The 22,420-nt window shown below is 49.4% G+C and overlaps 1 protein-coding gene across 1 annotated transcript; it reads left to right on the plus strand.

The window, feature by feature from the left end:
- The first annotated feature begins 4,530 nt into the window (after positions 1–4,530).
- MOGAT2 (monoacylglycerol O-acyltransferase 2) lies at positions 4,531–21,055 on the plus strand. The gene is made up of 6 exons (XM_033121566.1): positions 4,531–4,705; positions 9,040–9,218; positions 17,149–17,353; positions 17,708–17,882; positions 18,534–18,733; positions 20,112–21,055. Exons 1-6 carry the CDS (start codon positions 4,615–4,617, stop codon positions 20,264–20,266), a joined length of 1,005 nt encoding a protein of 334 aa, XP_032977457.1. The 5' UTR covers positions 4,531–4,614; the 3' UTR covers positions 20,267–21,055.
- The last annotated feature ends 1,365 nt before the right edge of the window (positions 21,056–22,420 follow it).

The following is a 22,420-nucleotide window of genomic DNA, read 5'->3' on the forward strand; positions in this document are numbered from 1 at the left end:
TGCACTTTCTAAATAGTTGAGTTTAAATATTAATGTTATAATTGTTATATAAGAAATTGGAAGTTTCCCTTCATTTTAAAAGTTTTGAAATAATTTAGGGAGCATTGCGGCTTTACGGGTTTGGTGAAATTCTCCTGTGAAATGCCCAGTGCTTTTCGGTGGGAAAATTCCTTGATAATTGTCTGTATTTCTTCTATGGAAATTAAGCTAAGTTGTCTCTCTTTAATTGAATTAGTTTGGTAAATTGAATTTCCCTAGGAAACTATCAGTTTCATCTAAGAACGCAAATTTCTTTGCATTGAAGTTTGCAAAGTATAGATGCTTGTCGACTTATGATAGGTTTACATCCTGATAAATCCATGATAAGTTGACAACATCATAAGTCAAAAGTTCATTTAATATACCTAACCTACTGAGTATCATAGCTTAGCCTAACCTATCTTACATGTGCTCAGAACACTTAACATTGGCCTACAGTTGGGCAAAATCATCTAACACAAAGCCTATTTTATAACAGTGTTGAATATTTCATGTGATTTATTGTGTGTATCACTTCTGCACCATTGTAAAGTTGAAAAATCGTTAAGTTGAACCATCATAAGTTGGGGACCATCTGTAGTTTCTTTTGATTTTTAAAATTTCTTCTGTTTCAATCATTTCTCCACTGTCCATTCTTATTTGTGTATGTGTGATTTGTCCCTTTTATTCTTGATTACATTAGCTAATAGTTTATTTCATTGATGTTTTAGAAAATCTTAATTTTAATTTATTAATTAGCTCTAATCTCTAGCTAATCAATTCCTGCTCTTATCTCTATTATTTTCTTCCTTGTGCTTTACTTTAGGTTTCTTTGTTGCTCTTCTGCTAGATATTATGACCTGGGGATTTAATTCATTTATTCTTACTTTCATTTTTACTTGCATATATTTTTCCTCAAAATGAACTTTGGATTCAATACTTTAGAAATTCCAACATTCTAAGAGAGATTTTTGGAATTTGTTAACATGATTCTAAAATGTATATGGAAGAGTAAAGGGTTAATTATAGCCTAGATGTCTAAGCGAGAAAAGCAAGAAGGAGGCTTACCCTCCCAGATATTAGATACAGTGGTACCTCGGTTTTCGAATGTAACCCGAGTTCTGAAACGTTGGAAAACAGCTGACAGCTAGGCCTCAGGATCTTGCACTCAGCAAAAGCCGCATGACATCTGAGACGTGTTCGAAAACCGAAGCATTTACTTCCGTGTTTACAGCGTTTGTAAAGCGAAATGTTCGTCAACGGAGACATTCGAAAACCAAGGTACTACTGTAATTAAAATGGTGTGAAACTGGTAGAGATAAATTGACTAATGGGAGAGAATAAAAGCCCCAACACAGACCTTGTATGTGTAGAACTCTGTTGTATGACAGAGGTGGCACATTATATCACCAGGGAAAGGGAGGGTGTTTGACAAATGGGCCTGCAAAAAAAAAAAAATGCTATGTATTATTTTTTTAATTAAATTTATTAGCATAATATTGGTTAATAACATTATATAAATTTCAGGTGTACAACATCATAGTATGACATCTATATATTCAATCGTGTGCTCACCACCTGAAGTCTAGTTTCCGTCCATTTCCATATATTTGATCCCCTTTACCCCCTATGTCCTCCCCCAACTCCCCCTTCCCTCTGGTAACTACCATTTTATTGTCTATATCCATGAGTTTGCTTTCGGTTTAAAATTTTAAAGTCTTAATGGAAAATACAGATAGGAAAATATTTCCTAAATCAGACCAAGCAATGTCTATTTAATTAAAACTGATAGATATGAATAGATTAAAATAAAAAGTGTTTGTTCATCCAATGACACCTTAAAGGACAAGCTAAAAACTGGGAGAAGAGATTTACAATATATACAACCAACAAAACATTAGAATCTTGAGAACGCATAAGAAACTTCAAATTCAGACAAAAAGTGTAAACAACACTACAGAGAAACGGTCAAAAATTAAGAACAAGCTTTTCTCAGAAGAAGAAATGACTATGAGTAAAGACACATTCAGCATTGGTGATCAGGAAATACAAATCAACAGCACAACAAGATATCACTTTACACTCTAGCAAAAATTAAGAAGCAAAAAAATAATCATACCTTTGGGTCAGAAAGGATATGTCCCTGTGAGATCTCTTATATATTCCTGATGGGAGTGCAAATTGGTGCTACTGTTTTGGAAAACAGTTTGACACGACTCCCACACTTGGGCATTCCCATACTGTTTTGCCCAGCTGTGTTGACACTGTGGGAAGGAGAATGTGCGTAGTGACAGAGAGACCAGAAGGACAGCTGGTGGCAGAATCAATCATAGAGGCTGGCTTGGGGGTGGAAAGCAACTTTCCACTGCAAGAGATTTTGAAACCAACAAAAAAAACTAGAACAAGAGTTTCACAGATAATGGTATCCCATGTCCAATAAGCCTATTGAAATGCGCTCACCCTCATTGGACCTTAGGAAAATACTGTCATCACAATGAAGTACCTCTACACACTCACTAAAATGATTAAAATGTGGAGGATGTGGAGCAACCAGAATTCTCACATAGAGCTTGTAGTGTAAATGTGTGCAGCCATTTTGGAAAACTGTACGGCTTTGTACCAGGAGATCTAGCAGTTCTACTCCCAAGCACACATGCAACAGAAATGTAGACACATTGCACAAACACGCAGGCACAGACTGCCCACACTGCTGTAGGATGGACAGGAAAGTTGTTAAGAGAGTAGATCCTAAGCGTTCTCATCACAAGGAGAATTTGTTTCTTTTCTTTTTATGGTTATCTCCATGAGATGGTGAATGTTAACTAAACCTGTTGTAGGAATCACTTCACAGTATCTGTAAGTCAAGTCATCATGCTGTACATCTTAAACCTATTCAGTGGTGTATGACAATTGTTTCTCAATAAAAAGGAGGGGAAAAATGCTCATAGCAGCGCAACTCAGAATAGCCAGAAACAGGCAACCCAAATGCCTCTCAGCAGTAAAATGGATAAATCTTGGCGCATTCACACGATGAAATCCGTATGGCAATGAGAACAAAGGTACTACAAATACGCACCATTTGGATGACTCAAAAATACAATCTTGAGCCAAAGAAGCCAGTCCCAACAGAGTACCTAGTAGAAGCTTCACTTTTTTATAAAGTTCCAAAGCAGAGCTGAGGGTGGTGGTGACATACAGGAACAGAGGAATGACTAGCGAGGACACAGGGGTGGCAGTCATCTTCTATTTGTTGGTGAGAGTGGTAGTTATATGAATGTGTGGAATTTGTGAAAATGCATGACTCTGTACCCTTAGGATTTGTGCATTTCACTGTACATTTGATATAGCTCAATTCAAAGTATACATTTAAAAGGAGAGATTTAGGAGAACCGACTGATGGATGTGGATGAAGAGGGAGAGAGAGAGTCTAGTGTGACTCTAGGTTTTGGCTGGAGGAACCAGGTCAATGGAGTTAACCTTTACTGAGAAGCCAAAGAGCAGAGGAAAGGCAAGCGTGAGCAGGTAAATGGAAATCAAGATCAGTTTTAGACACAATATGATGGAGGTGCCAAACAGGCTTTCAAGTGAGGATGTGAAGTAGTCACCTAGATATTCAGATCTGGAGCCCCAAGGGGAAGTCAGATATAGAGATACGACTTTAGAAGTCTTCACTGTGTGAGTCGAATGCAGACCCATGAGCCTGGATGAGATCTCCGAGGGAGTACATGTGGAGAGAAGAGAGAAGTTGCAAGGACTAGGAGGGCAGGAGGACACTCAAACATTTAGTCTGGTAAAGGATAAGAGCCATAAAAGAGACCAAGGAACAGCGAGAGAGGTAGGAAGGAAACCAGGAGAGTGTGGTGTCCACAGGTCAAGTAGTTTCAAGGAGGAGGGCATGATCAACCGTGTCAAAGGCTGCTGATAGGTCAAGATGAGATCTGAGAATTGACCACTGGATTTAGCACCATGGAGGCCATTGGTGAACTTGTCAAGGGCAGTTCTGTGGAATAGTGTCATCTGAGGTCTGGAGTCGCGGAGGACAGAATGGGAGGCAAAGGCGTGAAATGCAGACAGCTCTTCTAAGAGTTTAGCTGTGAAATGGGGCAAAAGGTGGAGGAGCTGGTGGGGCCAACGGAGTGATTACTGCATATTTGTGGAGGGAGAGCAATAGACACGGCAGGAAAGAGAGGAGACAATGACTGGAGCCAGGTCATTGGGTAGGTGAGAAGAGGACAGGATTGTGTTATACTTGGCGCTTCACCTGGGGCAAAGCGAAGGGCACGATCTGATCAGAGAAAGGGAGTCCTACAGATAAGGCATTGCCGGAGAAGGCCACAGCCATGGACAAGGGCTGTAGACTTCCTTCTCTTCCTCCTTCCCTTAGGTGGACCCAGGGCAAGTGGAATCAAAGGTTTCTCCTAGGAAACAGGTCCAGGGTCGGGCACGGAGGCCTTGGGACTGGGCTGGGCTGGGCAGGGCACCCTCTTCCTCCACCCACAAATGCTTACACAACCTCTGCCAGCAGCAAAAAAACAGTAGCTACCTCTGACAGCAGCAGTGCTGGGAGAAGCCTCCAGAGCCAGCAGAGGAACCAGCATGGTGGAGTTTGCTCCATTGTCATTGCCATGGGAGCGCAGGCTTCAGACCCTCTCGGTCCTGCAGTGGGTCTTCTCCTTCTTGGCCCTGGGTAAGGCGGGCTGGACTGGGGTACGGGAAGACCGTGGGCACCCGCTGCTCTAGGAGCACACAGTGCACTGATGGTGCAAAGACACTGGTCCTAAGGGGGAGTTTGTAGGGCTCAGAGCCCCTGGCCAGAGACCTGTGAAGGGTGAGGTCAGTGTGGGAGTAGAGTGGGGTAGAAGTCGCCACGTTTGCCTTTGCGCAGGTTACCTAGCTTTCCTGAGCTGTGTGTCCCACCTTAGTCCTGGGACAGAGCCCCTGCCTTAGGCTGCCTGTGGTGTGGGGAAGGATCTAGGCAATTGTGGGAAATTTTCTGGCTCCTCAGGCTGTTCAGAGAGGATGGATGGATGGATGGATTCCCTTCCTTCCTTTCGGAAAGGAGAAAACTGAGGAGATAGGTGAGGAGGTAGGGAGCAGGGAAAGAGGGGAAACAGGGAAAGAACAGGATGGGGAGAGAAGGTGCAGGCTGAAAGTAGACTGGGAAGTGAGCAACGTACCCGGCAAACCTGGGTCAGACTCCAGCTGCGCAACCGACCAGCTGTGTGACCTTGATGGATCCATGCCTGACCTGTCCAGGCCTCTATTTCATCATTTGCAGAATGGGAATAACAATATCTACCTCACAGGGCTGTTGTGGGATGAAATGAAGAGATGTGCTTACTCTGCCCTGTCCTGGCCCCTGGGCTGGGATCATGCAGGAGGGTCTTCTTCCTTTCCCCTCCCCCAGAGTGAACACATTGATTGTGGCCAGGAGGCCACACTTGCCCCCACTCCAGCTTTGCTGAAGGGAACATTTTCGGGAGGGCTCAGGCCTAAGGATTGGGAAGAGGGAGTGACTAAGAGTATATGGATTCCTCCTTTCATCTGCTGTCCAGACCGGATAGGAATCGCTACCCGCAGGGCTGGTGTTCAGCCTGGACACAGATGCCACTATCCTGGTGTTAAAATGTGGACGTGCTCTGTACAGGTTGGTCAATAGCGATGACACGCACACCCATACCGGGTGCTTTCTCAGAACCTCCCCTCAAAAACCTTACAGCTAAAGGTTTCACCGCCAGCAAAGCAGGCTCTTCAGTACCCTGCGCCTACCATCCCTTATGTTGATCTGTGTCTCCATCCTGAGGGTTGTTAAATAGTTTAAATAGCCCTGGTTATCCCCATCACACAGATGAGCTGAGAATCTAAGTGCCTTAAATGCCCAAGGTCGTAGATCAGGAGTCCTGAGCTCCTCCTACTGCCAAAGGAAGAGAGGGAAGTAGGCAGAGGGAGGAGAGAGGGCAGAGGGCATAGCAGGAGGTGTGGGCTATGAGGCTGCAGAGGAAGCATAGGAAGGGAGGGCTATACCCAGGACAGGCTGCAATGCTGGCTCCTGGACAAAGGGCACCGGGAGCCCAGAGCCGGGTAGGCTGTGGCCTATGGATCACAGGGAATGAAGGACCTCACTTTGTGAGCAGAAGTGTGTCTGACTGGCCGTGCCCACCCCAGCCCTGCAGACCTGTGGCACAGGAGCTGGGCAATGTCAGGAACAACACAGAGTTCAAAGTCATCCTAGGCTAGGAAGACTAGAGGGAGGGCAGCAGAGAAAAGAGATCTGGGCCCACTGGTGCCAGGAGTAGGAGGTTTTTACCTTATCCCTTATCCCGGGGCCAAAGGCGAGCCCTAGGAGGTAGGGGAGTGATAAGATCCAATCTGTGTGGTAAAGGACCCTGTAGCTGTAGTCGAAGTGTGTTTGGGGTGTGGGGGATAGAGCTCTGGCAGGGAGCAGTCATGATCTAGATCAGGGGTTACCAAACGATGGCCCATGGGCCAAACCCAGCCTACTGATTGTTTTTGTATTTGCACAGTCCGTGAGGTAAGAATGATTTTATATTTTAAGTGGTAATGTGCCTATGTAATATCCTCCAAGTTGCCTCTTGGAGGCAAAGTCTTAAATATTTATAATCTGGCCCTTTAAGTAAAAGATTGCCAACCCTGATCTAGGGAAGCCGGAAGTGCATAAAGAGAAGTGGCCCCTTTCAAAAGATATTTAGGAGATGGGGTCCACAGGGCAGGATTTAAGCCTGGCAGGAGAGTAAGGGATTCTAGTGGAGGGGTAAAGACTCTGCACAATAATTGAACAGCTGGTTCACATTAGAGTTAGACGAGGCACTTTGGAAGTGGCAAAGAAGTAGCTGGAGACGTCAGCTAGGACTTGTTACCCAGGACTCAGGGCCCAGAGCCAAATGCTTTCCCAACGTATTACGTGTTTATTGTTTCCTCTCCTCTCCTCTGTAACTCACACACTCAACACACGAAGGTAAGCTCCATTCAAACAGTAGTTTGTCTTGTTCTCAGCTGCATAGAAGCTCCTAGAAGAGTTGGAGTAGACCAATATTTGTTGAATGAATAAATGAGAGCACAATGTAGCTAAAATAATGGAATTGAATCCTAGGTCACATCTTGCTGTGTGACCTTAGCTAATTTGCACACCCTCTCTGGATCTTCGTAGAGTGGGGTTTAAAATTTTTCCTTCTCAGACTTGTGAGAATTGAGAAAGAAAGTATCTCCCTTTCTACATGACCTACAGGCTGGGTTTTGCCTGCTAACAGGAATTAAAGGGTGAATCCAGGGTGAGGGGGCTGGTAGGGTAGGGAGAGGTCTTTTGGGTCAAGTGCAAGTGCCCTGTGTGAGTTTTTTCCTAACCTAATACATTCTTTTGTAAAACCTTCAAACAAAACGCGCGTATTCAAAAAGTAAACTACTTCCCCAAACCCTACCCTCCAGGTAGCCACTATTTACTATTCGTTTTACTCTCTAGAACCGGTTTCCTTAAAGCGGGAGTCATCCACACAGACTTTTAATTTGCCCTAGGGGCAAGAGCCCTCGCTGGGGTTCTTTATTTTATTTTTTTCACATCAAACTTTTTAAATGTGAAAAATAAATAAATAACATTTAAGAATTTAAGTCAGTCTCCCTGCCATCCTTGGCCCCTGGCATCCTGTCTCCTTCCTCCAGATCCGCTGGGTCCTTCCATCCTCTATGCACGGGCAACCATGTATGTGCAACTGTTCTTTTCCAAGTTCCTACGACCTTGCAGAATTCATGTAACTTCTGGTAGCTGCTCTATAAATTCCTTAGGATAGTCTATTTATTAAATCGTGTGTCTGTGGGTAGAGACAGTTTGCTTCCTCCTTTCTAGTCTTGATGCTGTCCGTTTCTTTTTCTTGTCACGTACCACTGGCCAGGACCTCTGGTACAATGTTGAAGGGAAGAGCATTGCAAGCAGAGAAAACAGCATGAGTAAAAGCTAAGAGATTGAAAGAGCTCAGTGAGCTGTAGGAACGTTGAACAGTTCAGTGTGGCTGAGGCGGTAGGTGTGTATGTCGGGGAGGTGAGGCTAAAGCAAGCGGAGCTTGACTGCCAGGCTGAGCTGCTAGGGCTGTGCCTGGAAGTTATGGGAAAGCCATCGGCTTTCATGAGTGGGGGGACCTGGCCAGATTTATCTTTGGCAAGATGGGACCGAGGGTGGACAGACAGAGGGCTGGGCAGAAAGAGTGTCTCCTTTATCTCTGAGGTCCCAAAAGATGGAAACTAGAAACAGTGAATACAGCAGTTGTCCACCAGGCATTTATTGAGTCCCTGATGAGTGCAGACTACAGTTGACCGTTGAACAATGTGGGGCTTTGGGGCACTGACGGACCCTTTTCCCCTTGCACAGTCAAAAATTCATTATGATTTTTGACTCTCCCAAAACTTAACTGCTGATAGTTTACTGTTGACCAGAAGCCTTACCGGTGACATGAACAGTCAAAATTAACACATATTTTGTGTCTTATATGTATGATATACTGTATTCTTACAATAAAGTAAGCTAGAGAAAAGAAAATGTTATTAAGAAAATCATAAGAAAGAGAAAATACATTTACAGTGCTCGACGTAGTTTTTGAAAAACAAAATCCACACATACATGGGCCAGTGCATTTCAAAGCTGTGCTATTCAAGGGTCAACTGTACTTTACTGGAGAGAAGCAGGTGAGAGGGGAAGACCAGAATGAAAAGGGCAGCCTGATGCACTGGGAGAAAATGAGTTTTGGCGTTAGGCCTACCTACGTTCAAATCCACGCCCCGGGTGTGACAGTGGGCTGGCTGCGTTTTGCCGTTAAATCCATGCTCCTGGTGTGACACTGGGCTGGCTGCGTTCCCTCCCCCTTGAAGGCTTGGGAAGCTGATGTCTTCTTTCTGGAGCTGAGCGATGGGCAGGACATTGCTGCTAGGGCTGGGCTATGGGACATTCAGTGCGGGCAGTCTCAGCTCCTACCTCTCACACCTCTGAGCACTGACAACTCCTGCTTCCCTCCCCAGCCCAGATCTGCATTGCGATCTTCGTAGGCCTCCTGTTCACAAGATTCTGGTTAGTCAGTGTCCTGTACGCAACCTGGTGGTACCTGGACCGAGAGACGCCACGGCAGGGGGGCAGGCGCATCCAGGCCCTAAGACGCTGTGTCGTCTGGAAGTACATGAAGAACTATTTCCCCGTCTCGGTGAGTATCAAGGCTGGCTGGGGTGTGACCAGGGCCATAATGCCCCACGTCTCCATGGGGAGAGTGCGGCCGTATATGTGGTGAGAAGAACTGGACTGGGAGGCAGAAGCCAGGGCTACCACCACCGTGTGGCATACGGAAGAGTCAAGCTCCTCTCTGGCCATGGTTTCCCATCTTCAGGGATGTGGGGATTGATGAAAGCACAGGATTTGAAGGCGCTCTGTGGGACGTATAGTGTGGTACACATGTTATCTTACAGGTGTAAACCCCTCAGCGGCTCAGGTTTGGGGGTGAAGATAAATTCAAGGTCCTAAGAGACCATCTAGTTCTACATTTCATTAGATGAGGAGACTGACAGCCAGAGAGGGACAGAGGTGTGACCAAGGTCACACAACAAGTTCTTTTACTGGTTTTAAAATCTGTGCATTAACTATGGGTAAAGGGGCAGGAGAAAGTGCCCTGAACTGGTTCTTAGGTTCTCTCCTGCCCCTAACTCTGGTGTGTTATGTGTCCTTGGGCAAGGCCTTGCCCCATTCTGAACCTCAGTTTCCCCATGTGTCCCTCCTACTCTGAGTACCTTTGAATCTCTGATTCTGTGACTCAGGGCACCTCATGGTCATTGGACCCAAGGATCAGTCCTGCGTGAAGCTGACCGATTTGAGTCAATAGATCCTTCAGTTCCTTTACTGAACTCCAGACAGACTAAATCCTAGATGTAAGCAACGGGGTAGGGATGGTTTACTGGCCAGATGGGATTGGATGGGAAAGGCAGGGGGACACAGAGAGGTGCCAGGCAGGAACAGTTAGCCCTCCTCTGGAAACAGGAGGGGAAAAGAGGTATGGAATGTGGCCTCGAGCTAGATAGACTAGGTTCTATTACCAGTTCTGACACAAAGCAGCTGTGTGACCTTGGGTGAGTTACACAGTCTCTCTGAGCCTCAGTTTCCCCATACATAAAGTAGAGATGATGCCACTTACATCACCGGATTGTGTGGATTCAATGAGACAGCGGGTAAAGTACTTTGTAGGTTCTCGGTGAGCTAGTAACTAGAATTATTTTACTGAGCCAGTGGGGACAGCAGGGAGACTGGAGCATAGCTTCAGGTGTGGGGAGGGCTCTGATAGCCCAGCGCCCTGCTGCTCTGGTCTTCACACCTGCATGGCTTCTCCCACTCCATCTGGGAGCTCCACCTCTTCCTGGCTCTCTGGGAGTTAGGTCCCGGCAGGTAAATGGGGAGGGGGTGGAGGAAACAGGTTCACAGAGATTAAATAACTCCCCTGAGTCACAGGCGCTCAGCAGCAGAGGCCGGCTCCTGCCTTGCTCCCTTCTGCTAGTCCTGGGACTCAGCAAGGGCTAGCAAAGGCTGGGCAGCAACTGGGGGGCAGGAGCGTCCAGCACCCCAATAAACAGGGCCTCCTGGGCAAAGGGCAAGGGAGGGATGGGCAGGGCAGGGCAGCAGGGCAGAAACTGGGCAGAAAGCAGGAAGTTGACTGGCAGAGACTTTCCTGCTCATGAGGGGTGATAGATGTTGAAAGGCAGAGTGAGTGAGCAGTGCTGAGGTAACCTAACGGGCCCAGGTGGGGGGTGGTCTTCCTCACCCCCTCCATCTGCTTCCTCGGCAGTGTGTCCTCCCACCAACTTGTCAGCAAAGGCAAGCAGGACTTGCTGGGTCCTGAAAGCAGCCTTGGGTTTGTCGTGGGTAGAGGTCCCACCCAGGACCTCTCAGCTTGAGATTCTGAATTCCCTTCCCTCTCTCCCCTTTACTCAAGCCAGGGTTTCCTCTCCTGTGCCAGGAAGGTAGAGTTTCCATGGGAAAGAGTGGCCTGTAGCCTGGGAGTGTGTGACCATGTCAGCTTCCAAGAGAAAAAAACCGTAAGCAGGTTCTGGCGTCCAGTAGGGCTTTGTGGATTCTGGCTCTGTGGTCTCACCTCCCACGGTGAGCTGACTCCTGAATTGACCAGGGAAAGAAAGGGAAGCGCATAAGCACAGGCCCAGAAGCTGGCCACAGCATGGCTTCCGAGCAATAAGCCCCATGTTCGGTGAGACTAAAGCAGAATGTATACCTGGGGATAAGGCTGCAGAGGTTTTCAGAGATAAGGTGATGGAGGCCCTTGACGGCCATTCCACAGAACGGGGACTCTTCAACTGAAGTTCTCCAGGGGACTGTCTTTCGGTCATGCAAGGGCCTGCAAAGGACAGCATCTGCTCTACCTAGAGCTGCTGCCAGTTGCCGGTCTGGCCGAGAAATGATACTGAGGTGGCTCTTTGCTGATCCCACCCCTGCCCTTCCTGATCCTCCCCAGCCAGGCAGCTCTCCAGCTGAGTTGCTCAGTCTCCGCACTATTCACGCTAATGGGACGCGGCGTGATTTGCAGAAATTCTACATGCACAGTACAGTATTTCAGAATGGGTGCCCCCTGCAGGCCTGTTGCGTCACTATCTGCAGAGGACAGGCCAGCAGAGGGCGAGATGACACACACTTTGGAGGGCTTGTCCTAGGCAGGCCGCCTGCGGGGTGGGGCTGCGGCCTGCAGATTCCCTTCCCCGTAGGCTCCCAGGAGACCCTCCAACTCTTCCAAAAGGCCCTGCAGGGATCTTGGGGTGGGCAGGAGGTCGGAAGTCCTGATGGGGAGTCCCAGCTCTGCCGGAGCTCCCCTGCCTTCACAGGTCTCTGCATTCCTCCGTCAAATGTGTGTGGATTTCTGAGCTCCTATCAATTCTTACTGTGATTTTATGAACTAGCATCCAGAGGTGGAATTTCAAGCATAACTAGGAAACTGTTTCTGGGCACTGGAGTTTTCTAAACTCACCTTATAGTCTTCCTAATAAGCTAATGGTGGAGAACCAGGCAATGCTTCACGTAGGAGAACCTGTGTCCACCTCATGCTGAAGACCAGCCAGGGAGCTGTGACGATTTCATCATCATTTGAGCAAACACTGTCTACACAGGCCAAGGCTAAGGAGGGACAGGATGCTGTGGCCAGGCCTGTGACCCGATGTCAGAAAATGCTGCCGTGCAGGACACCCCCCTGACACTCCCCCATACTAGGATTAGCCCTTAGTTCCTCTACAGGCTGCACGCATCACTCGGGACTTCGTGCCCCACCTCCCAGCCCTGTCACCTTCCAGCACTGAGGTCTCTTAAGTCAGAGGGACTCAGGTGGTCAGCTGCCCACCCAGGACAGAGCTCTAGCTTCCTGGGCCCTCGGACGGGGCGCTCACTTCCTTGTGACGGCTCCTTTCCTTGTGGGCAGGCTCTGACTGTGACAAGGGCTTCCTTCACAGGGAGCTGGGGCCTGTCTCCTGCGACCCTCCCAGGAGTCCTTCCTCTGCCATGGGCGTGGGGACCTGGCACAGAGCACAGCTGGCCCCTCAGCCCTTGGGCTGCCCTGCAGGGACTGGGGGGCCTCCATTCCTGGTGGCTGCTACTGCCCTCGCTGCCACTCCCTCTTCTGACCAGGTAGCTCTCCAGGAGGCTTTCTGGGCACCATTGACATTTTGGACCTAATGAGTCGTGTGTGTGTGTGTGTGTGTGTGTGTGTGTGTGTGTGTGTGTGTGTGTGTTGGGGAGATTCTGACTTCTTCCCTGGCCTCTGCTCACTAGATGTCAGTAACACTCCCCTCTGCCAATTGTGACAACGAAAAATGTCTGCAAACATGAGCAAACGTACCTTGTGGGGGAGCAGGGGGGGGACCACTAGCCCTGGTTGAAAACTGCTGCTCTAGAGCCTGGAGTCTGTCCCTCAGACTCCTCTGCCTCTGGTCCTTCTCTTCCCAACGACCTAAGTCCTGACCCTGCTCATCTCCTCATGCGGGCTCCGCTTCTGCCAACGCTCCCCATTGTCCGTCCTCCACTCAGCGGCCACAATAATCCTCATAAAATGTTAAAACCCAGCAGTGACTCCCATCGCACCCAAGATGAAATCTAATTTCTGCCGCAGTCTGCAGACCCCTGCACTCTGGGCCCCTGCTTCTCCTTCCCCTGTTGCCATCCCAGTTCTCTCAGCATGAGCTGCGTCACTTGCGCTGCTGCCCTTACTTGAAGTGTACCCCTTCACCCTGTTAACCTCTATGATCTTTCACCTGGGGACTCCTCCAAGGCAGCTGAGCTTACTGGTCACAAATATGGTTGCCCGTGTTGAAATCCTGCCTCTGCCACTTTACTAGCTATGTGACCTAGAGCAAGCTAATTAACCTTGTGTCTCAGTTTCCTCATCTGTAAAATGGGGGCGTTGGCACCAGTACTTTTCTTGCAGGGCTAACAGAGGGTGAAGTGCGTTGGTGTAGCAGGTGCCGAGCACACAGGAGGTACCGGGAATTCCCCACCTCAGGCACTCTTCCCAGCTCTCAGCGCCTGGTACATGCTGTACTTCTTCAACTCTAAGATCTCCTCAGGGGTAAAATATACCAGTATTTTAGGTACCACTAAGAAAAACATTCTTCCAATTAGAATTGTCAGATGTATCTTGATAACAAAGTATTAAGATGTGAAACAAAGGTGCCTCTTAGAATTGAGGGAAGAGGTCTGTAGTTGCCAGTGAGTGTGTGTTAACTGAGTGAATGTCTATGGGAGAGTGAGCGGACCAGGCTGGCTGTGATCTTATCAACGAAGAAGCCGAGGGAGGACGAAGCCCGACTTGAGCCACGCTGACTCACTGCCAGGGCCAGGGAGAATATCCAAGCCCTTCCTTCCACTGGTCCCGATAGGAAGAGACAGGGAAGGATGCCAGTCCCTACACACACACACACACACACACACACACACACACACACACACACAGGACCAACTTGAACCTGGAAGGGGACTCCTTTGGTTGAGAGTGGTGATTCTCAAACTTTGATATGTATCGGAATCTCCTGGGAAACTTGTCACAGATAGGATGCCTAAGGACAGAACTAGACCTTTTGAATCAGACCCTGCTTGCCCTGCATTTTTAACCTGCTGAGTTATCAAGTTAGGTTAATAGGCCAGGAATAGTTTCTCCAGGGCCAGGCTGCTGATGCAGGAACTGCCTTCTCCTGGAGTGGAAGCCTGAATGCCCTGGACTTCCAAGTTTGACCAAAAAGGAGAAGGCCCCTGAGATAGTCCTGAGTCTCCAGCTCTCTCTCCTGGTCTGGAGCAAAGGCTTCCTGGTTCTGTCTGGTACTCTCTGCAGGAGACGACGGAGCTCAGACTTGGGTCATCGGTGTGGCTATGGGTAGGTCACTTACCCCTCTGTATCTCAGTTTGCTCCACTATCCAACGGGGGCTCCACACTGCACCCAGCCTCCCTAGGGCCATGGTTAAACAGGCTAGTGGTGTGGGTGCTTTGTGTGGACAGTGGGCTCTTGAGGCATTTGGGTTGCCCCAGGGGTGTGAGAGGGCTCAAGGGAATTTGTCAAGAGATGGGTCTGGGTTGACGTGGTAGAGCCACAACCCCTTACTGTCCCCCCTGCCACCCAAGCTGCAGATGTCCTCCCCTGGAGAGCCTGTGCGAGGTCGTGGTCTTCTAGGCAAGGATCTTGGGGTTCAAAATAACAATGCTCCTGGGAAAACTGAAAACATGTTCGCACAGACTTACACACAAGTTTTCATGACCACATTATCTGTAATGGCCAAAGGCCATTAAATAGACAATATGTGGTCTATCCATACAATGGAATAGTATTCGCTCATAAAAAGGAACAAAATACCAGTACATGCTTCAACACAGATGAACCTTGAAAACATTTTGTGAAGTAAAGGAAGACAGAGACAAAAGGCTATATATTGTATGATTCCATTTATATGAAATGTCTAGAAGAACAGACAGAGACAGAAAATAGATGAGTGGTCGCCAAGGGCTAGAGGAAAGAAGAGTGACTGCGAATAGGTATGGGTTTCTTTTGCAGGTGTTGAAAATGCTCTAGAATTAGAGAGTGGTGATGGTTGCATGACTTTGAAATATACTAAAATCACTGAATTGCACACTTTAAAAGGTGAATTTGATGGTGTATGAAAAAACAGCAACCTGTAGAGCCCAGCCATCTGGCCATCCCCTTCCCTAGCTGCCACTCCCTGGGGCCATCTGCTGGGACCTGCACCCAGAGAGGGCTTTCCGCAGACATCCATCTTTGCTTAGTCACACTCCTCTCCACTAAGAGAACTGAGGGAGCAAGGCAGAGAACACAGCACTTTACAAACCTCCCCGCTCTCGGTTTACCTCACCTAGAACCAGTAGCAACCCTGCCAGGGAGGTGTTATCACTGTCCTGTGGTACAAAGGGGAAACTGAGGCACGGAGCGGGCAAGGGCTTGGAGGTCAGTGACATATTTTGTTTGTAATAGATACTGTCAAGCTGCCTTTCAAAGGTTGTACAAAATTACCTTCCCACTAGCTCTGAAAGAGAATTTATAAGTCAGTGCTTCAATGCAAGGAGCCAGGTATGTTTTTAAAGAAACAACAACAGATGGGTTCCTGAGGAAGCACTTTTCCCAATTCGGTGGTGAGAAAGCTCTGGTTATATTATCCCTCCGTCTTTATTTTCACATGGACTAAATCCCGGCTGCACGAGTGGAAGTGGTTTGTCCTTGTCTGGGAGGAAATGGTCGCTGCAGCCTTTCTACAAAGGATCAATGGTTAACCTGAGGGCGGAGGGCGTCCTAAGGGGTGTGGGGGAGGGGCTGCAGAGACCAAGTCCAGGTCAAGGACAGGAGAAGCTGGATGAGACAGACAGGCTCAGATCCCCATTGCTGTTCCCCAGGTCCCTCCATGCTTCTCTGAGAATGGGTAGCCAGGCCTCTGGGTCCCCCAAGGCAGCAACAAGAATCTTCAGGGAGTCATCTGCTGAAAGTTTCAGTTTGATGACAGGCTGCACTTTCACCCTTGAAAAGCTGAGCCAGAGTAGAAAGGGCTGCCGCTGCCTCCCCACCCCACCTTGGTCCGGGAGTGCAAATCGCAGGGCCTGAGTAGCCTTATCAGGGAGAGCCTCCTGCAGGGGGTCTGGGGCCTCAGGGGCCTTCGATCTGACGGCTGTGGCTCCCAGAATGCAGCGCACTGTAAAGGGTGGGGATGGTATGGGTCTTCCAAACACATGCGATCTCTGCCCACGGCAATCATCTTCGCAGACTCAGTCACACTGCAGTCTGTCCAGGAACCGGCAGAGGGCAGCATTTGTTAAGTCACTTCCTGGCGCCTCCCCTCATCCATCTCACTTCACCTGGAAACTGCTTCAGGGAGTCAAATGGCTCTCCTCTCCCACTCAATCTACAGTGTCCGGTGGTCCCTTCTACACCCTCCACGCTGAAGGCTTGGCCAGACCCAGGCAAGCTGCTGTGCCAGCAAAGCTGCCCGTGCCTGGGGAAAGAGAGTGGGCAAAGGGCAATGAAGGTCTGGCGTGGGGGTTGCGGAGAGCCACAGATGAGACACCTGCATTGTTCAGAGGGGTGAACAGACTAGAGCCAGCCTCCTGGTCTGCATGCTCTTTCAATCTAACAGGAATCCACTCCCAATATATCTTGCAAATACTCACTCCTGGGTTGCAAGTGCCCATTTTTCTTATACGTATTGAGTTTTGTAGAACAGGGCTCTTCCAGCATGACGGTACCCCCTTGTGGCCCTTTGATGCCTTCAAATTATTAATATATCCTGTCATGTAGTCTTGGTAATTCCAGGCTACCCTCAGACCCGAGCTTCTCAGCAAGCCTGGGAGGTAGACGGGACAAGGCCAAATGTCCCCATTTTACAGATGAAGAGCTTGAGAGGGAAGTGATTTGTCAAAGCCATCAGTGAGTCTGAACCAGAGGAGGCCCACGGTATCACCAAGTGCAGTCACACACCATACCTCCATCTTCATGAGAACCTGAGGCTCAGAGAGGGGGAATGACTCGCCCACGGTCACACTGGAGAGTGGCAGAGTCAGAGTGGGCATGCAGGTCCAGCTCTGACTCATCAGGTTGCTGTCCCTGCAGCTGGTCAAGACTGCTGAGCTTGACCCCTCCCGGAACTACCTGGCCGGCTTCCACCCCCACGGGGTTCTGGCCGCCGGAGCCTTTCTCAACCTGTGCACAGAGAGCACCAGCTTCCCTGAGATCTTCCCCGGCATCCGCCCCTACCTGATGATGTTGACCGTGTGGTTCCGGACGCCCTTCTTCAGGGATTACATCATGTCAGGGGGTGAGTCTTCCCCACCTGGGTAGCCCAGGAGGACGAGGCAGCAGGCATGGGAGGAGGGGTCTTAGGGAGGGCTGCCAACAGTTCTGTGCTCCTTCTGAGAGCATGTACAGTGAAAGAAGAAGGCTAGACCCAAGGAAGAACTTTCCACAGCCCCGAGTGGGACAATGAGGGGGTGAGGGGGTGAGGAAGAGGGAAGGGACTCAGTCCCATTCCTCAGGGACCTCCCAGCTGGCGTGGGTGGATTAGGGGGCCCAAACCTCTGTGGGCACGTTTGGTGATCTGTTGTGGGGGCCACATCCACCCTCTAGTCCCTGCCCCCTCACCCCATACCTGACCACCTTCTTCTTTCCTCAGGGCTGGTCACCTCAGACAAAGAGAGTGCTGCTCACATTCTGAGCAGGAAAGAAGGTGGCAACCTGCTGGGCATCATTGTAGGGGGTGCTCAGGAGGCACTGAATGCCAGGCCCGGAGCCTACCAACTGTTGCTGCGGAACCGCAAGGGCTTCGTCAGGCTCGCCCTGATGCACGGGTATCTGGGAAAAGGGCTCTGGATTCAGCTGGAGATTGGCCAGGATAATATTTTGGTGGGAAGACAGCAGAGACGAGTGGAGATTCTATCTTGGCAGGGAGATTCTCAGTCTCCTCATAACGCCGGTGATATTTTGTTGATCAATATACTGCCTCGCGCCCACATACCCAGAAAAGATTCTGGAAGGGAGACTTGGTGATCAAATGGACTAGGTGGGAAGGGACATATTGCCCAGACCTATCACTAGATCTGAGACCTGTGGTATCTTGGATAATGGCGTTTGGGGCATAGTGCAGAGCTGTTCTCATACCTCAAAGCATCTTTGAAGAATATGAGTTGGCTGGGGCAGGAGAGATTTTTCTACAAAGTTGGCAGATGTTTGCTATCTGGAAGGACACTCAGAAGCATTCTGGTATACCTGTCATGGAACAACTAGGAGGTCGTGGCCCTGAGCAGGGCTGGGACCTGCCCAAGATCAGAAAACAAGGATATGGCAGGTCTGGGAGACAACCCAGGCCTCCTATTTCCAGCCCAAGGCTCTGTCCTCGGCTCCAATTCCTGATCACTGGGTTGCTGCAGGAAGCTAGGTGACCAGCTGGGGCCTTCTTCGGGGGGCCTCCCACATGCCTTCTCTCCTTTGTATCCCTCCAGGGCAGATCTGGTACCAATTTTCTCCTTTGGGGAGAATGATCTCTATGACCAAGTTGAGAACTCTCCTGGCTCCTGGTTGCGCTCGATCCAGAACCGGCTGCAGAAGATCATGGGTATCTCCCTCCCACTCTTCCATGGCCGTGGCATCTTCCAGTACAACTTTGGTCTCTTACCCTACCGCAGACCCATCACCACTGTGGGTGAGCCAAGACCCAGGCTGGGAGTGCGTAGGCTACAGGGAAAGGGGCCTGGGCCGTAAGCTGCAAGGGGCATGGGATGGGCCAGACACATCCATGCCTTCACAGAGCTCACCTTCTAGACTGGGGAATAGATACAAGCAGATAAGACCAATATGAGACAATCTGGGACGAGAACTGTAACAGAGGCACAAAGAACAGTGGTCACTCCTGATTACTGAGCACCTGCTGTGTACCAGGTACCCTGACATGCAGCATCTCAGTTTATCCTAACAACAACCTTCCAGGTAGGGACTATTAACCCTATTTCATTGATGTGAAACGGAGGCTCAGAGAAGTTCAATAACTTCCAAAAAAAAAAAAAAAATCGCACTGCCTTTGAGTAACAAAGCTGAGGTTTGAATCAGGATCTATTGGATTTTTTAGTATGAGAGGGTCTCATAAGGCTTATTGGAGAAGGTGGTACAAGGGAAGGGCATTCCGAGTCTGTTAGAACTGTGTGTAAAGTAGCAATCAATAGGCCTGGAGGGATTTTCCTGTAAACAGTGGGCATTAGCTTTGGTACATGGACAACACCGTCTTTTCAGCTGCTCGTTTGCTTTCTTCTTGGGTTCCAACTAGGTTCCTCTGACAAAGCCTGCAGAGAGAGGGCCATTCATCTCCAACCTACCTGTTTATTAGCTGAGCACAGATTGGGTGAACCCTGTACACCATGGCCTTCCCTGTGTCGTGTGGCAATATTTCCATGAATGTTAATGCGGCTGCTGCTGCCTCCACAGCTATTCCCAAGAGGAGAAGGCGGGAGAGCTGCATCCTCAGCCAGGCAGAACCAGAGGGAGGTTAGTTAGGGCCTTTCTGACTCCTCCCCAGAATGAAGGGGGCACTGCAGGCCAGCCCAGAGGGAGAAGGGGGAAGAAGAGCTACCTGGGCTGCAGGCCTGCCTCATCCTAGACATACAGGCACCTCTGATTGTGGCAGCTTGGACTCCCAGAACTACAGTGTGGCCTGGAGGTTAAGAGCCCATGCCCAGGGTTTAAAACCTGGTACTGATTCTTCCCGGCGAGGGGACTTTGAACAACGTACTTAACCTCTCTAAGCCCCAGGCCTCACCTGTCAATGGCAATAACAACAGGTTCTATCCCCAGAGGACTGTTATGAGGATTAAAGGAGATAATGCATGTGAAGCACCTAGCACAGCTCCTGGCATGTGGCAATGCCAGCTGACAGTGCCAGCTGAATCTTGGAGTTGCGCTAACGTCTCAAAATCCATCATGTGAAATAGGGTTGAAAGGGACGGCAGTAAGAGCACTCTCCTGCAGAGATGACCACGGGCGTGAGCCCTGGCCCTGCTCTGGGTCACCTCTACCTCTGTATCTTGCAGTGGGGAAGCCCATCAGGGTGCAGAAGACACCGAATCCCTCACAGGAGGAGGTGGACAAACTGCACCAGCACTACATCAAGGAGTTGTGTGACCTCTTCGAAGCCCACAAGCTCAAGTACAATGTCCCCGCGGACCAACACTTGGAGTTCTGCTGAGCACCTTCCCAGAGGAGGGCGTCCCCCAAAAGGCAGCGCTGACATTACGGAGCACGACAGGATGTGCTGTGATCTGAGAAGGTTTCCTGGAGGCTTCTGTTGAACATACCTCCAGAGCCTGCCCAGACTCCTGCAAATCCAACCCCAAATCACAGGTGGCAATGTAGGAGGGGAGACCAGACTCTGGCATTGGTGATTTGCACTCTTGCTGCAAGACCTCTCCTCTCCTGAGATCCCCCTCTCCTCGATCTGCTCATCGAGGGCTGGAAAGGGGCGAGGGCTGGAAGAGAATGATTTCTGCGGTCTCTATCCTCTGTTGTAATGCCATTCAATGGGCAGAGAAAAGAGATCTGCAACCAATGACCAGATTTTTCTTCCTCTTCCTTGAGTGACAGCATAAACGGAGCCACCAGCTCCAGCCTCTTCTCCTACCAGTTCCCTCATCCTGTGCTCTGGATGTCCCAGCTCCTCCTTCCCCGAGCTGGAGAGGAAGGTTAGCCATGAAGCCCCTGCCCTCACCTAGGCAACTTGGAGTTTTGAGGTCCTCTGAGCTATGGAGTGGCAGCCAGAAGGTGGAAGGAGAATGGCACTGTCACTGGCTGTTTGACTGCGGGCCTTTTCACCCTCCGAGCCTGTTTCCCTCACTGACGAAGATGACCTCTGAGTCTCAGCTCCTGCATGACATAGGCTGAGGTACCTCGTGCTCGTCCTTGATAACTTTAGCCCTGACCTTTTCACAAAAAGGAGGGCTCCATAAATGTCACCTTAATAAATTGTATTTTTAGCTTTCTTTTCACCCTCCCCAACCCGTAACTAAGAGGGCTGGTCAAAGCCTCACCTTTGACCACCAGCCTGGCCCTGTGGCGCTATGGCCCTCTCTCATCTTCCCAGAAGGTGAGTCAGATTGGTCCAGAGAATACCATGTCAACTCTTCCTTCCTGATCCTTCGACCCCAAGCTTCCCACCTCTGGCCCTGTTCTGTTGGAAAAGAAGGGGGAAAGTGAATGTTAAAACTCAGGGCAGACCAGCACAGAGAACGAAAGCCAGAGGTGAGGAGTGGATGTTTGTATGTGTCTGCAGGGTGAATGAGATGGGAACAGATGCCCTCATGAGAAGAATTCTGGATTCCTAGGTGTGGAACATGCATGACGGGATGGGATGGCTGGGTGGAACCAGTATTTCTGAATCGCCCTCCCCCTCCAGCAGGAAAACAGGGTCTTCTCCCTCCAGGAGCAGATCATACCAACAACTACAACTTGGGGGGCATTTTGAGAGATGTAAATTTAGGTTCGAATCCTGGCCCATCCCTTTTCAGTAGCTCTGGGCCAGTCACGTCACCTCAAAACCTCAATTTTGTCATCTAAGAAATAAGGATTATAATATCCACCTCCAGTGTTGTGAGCATAAAATAGTATCTTGAAATTTTATTACTCCACGTCCTGTCTGGAATGACACGGAGTACATGTAATCTTGGAGTCAGGTGATGAATGTACCCAGTGTCCCTTGGAGGTGCCTGTTATCCTATGAGGCAATGTGTTGTTTGGGTCACAAGGGCAGCGGGAGTAAAGAGCAGTGGGGTTCAGAGGGGGAAAGGATGGGCTCTAGCCAGGGGAAGGCTTGGAGGACGTGGCAGGCAAGAAGGGCCCTGAGGCAGGACAAGGCTTGCAAAGGAGAGAAGTACCCGACCATTACAGTTACCTGCTGCTGTGTGATGAACCACTCCAAAACGTAATGGCTGAAGATGCAAGGACTGATTGTGTCTCACAATTCTGGTTGTGGTTGTGGGCTGGGTGGTTCTTCTCCGTCTTGCCTAGCCTCTCATGCAGCTGCGTTCAGTGGGTGGGTTGGTTGGGAATGGAAAAACTGGGGACCTAGACCTGTTGGGCCTCTCTGTGCAGGGGGTCACTGGGCCCCTCTCTTCCTGACTGGTCTTTTAACACGCAGTGATGGCTGGATTTCAAAAACATGAGAGCAAGGCTGCAAGGTCTGTTAAGTCCTAGGCCGCACAAATTGCACGGCATCGCTTTTGCTGTATTCTGTCAGTCAAAACAAGTCATGAGGCCTGCCCATATTCAAGGGAAGAGGAATAGACTCTGCATAGAAGGAGTAACAATGTCACAATAGAAAAGGCTGCGGGATTCTTCTGGCTATCTT

This window comes from Rhinolophus ferrumequinum, chromosome 11 (assembly GCF_004115265.2).
Source record: "Rhinolophus ferrumequinum isolate MPI-CBG mRhiFer1 chromosome 11, mRhiFer1_v1.p, whole genome shotgun sequence".
Taxonomy (NCBI): Eukaryota; Metazoa; Chordata; class Mammalia; order Chiroptera; family Rhinolophidae; genus Rhinolophus; species Rhinolophus ferrumequinum.

Coding starts and splice junctions, on each gene's coding strand:
- MOGAT2 (XM_033121566.1), top strand. CDS start 4,615: ATGGTGGAGTTTGCTCCATTGTCATTGCCATGGGAGCGCAGGCTTCAG. Junction 9,219..17,148: donor AGAACTATTTCCCCGTCTCG/GTGAGTATCAAG, acceptor CTGTCCCTGCAG/CTGGTCAAGACTGCTGAGCT. Junction 17,883..18,533: donor AGGCTCGCCCTGATGCACGG/GTATCTGGGAAA, acceptor GTATCCCTCCAG/GGCAGATCTGGTACCAATTT.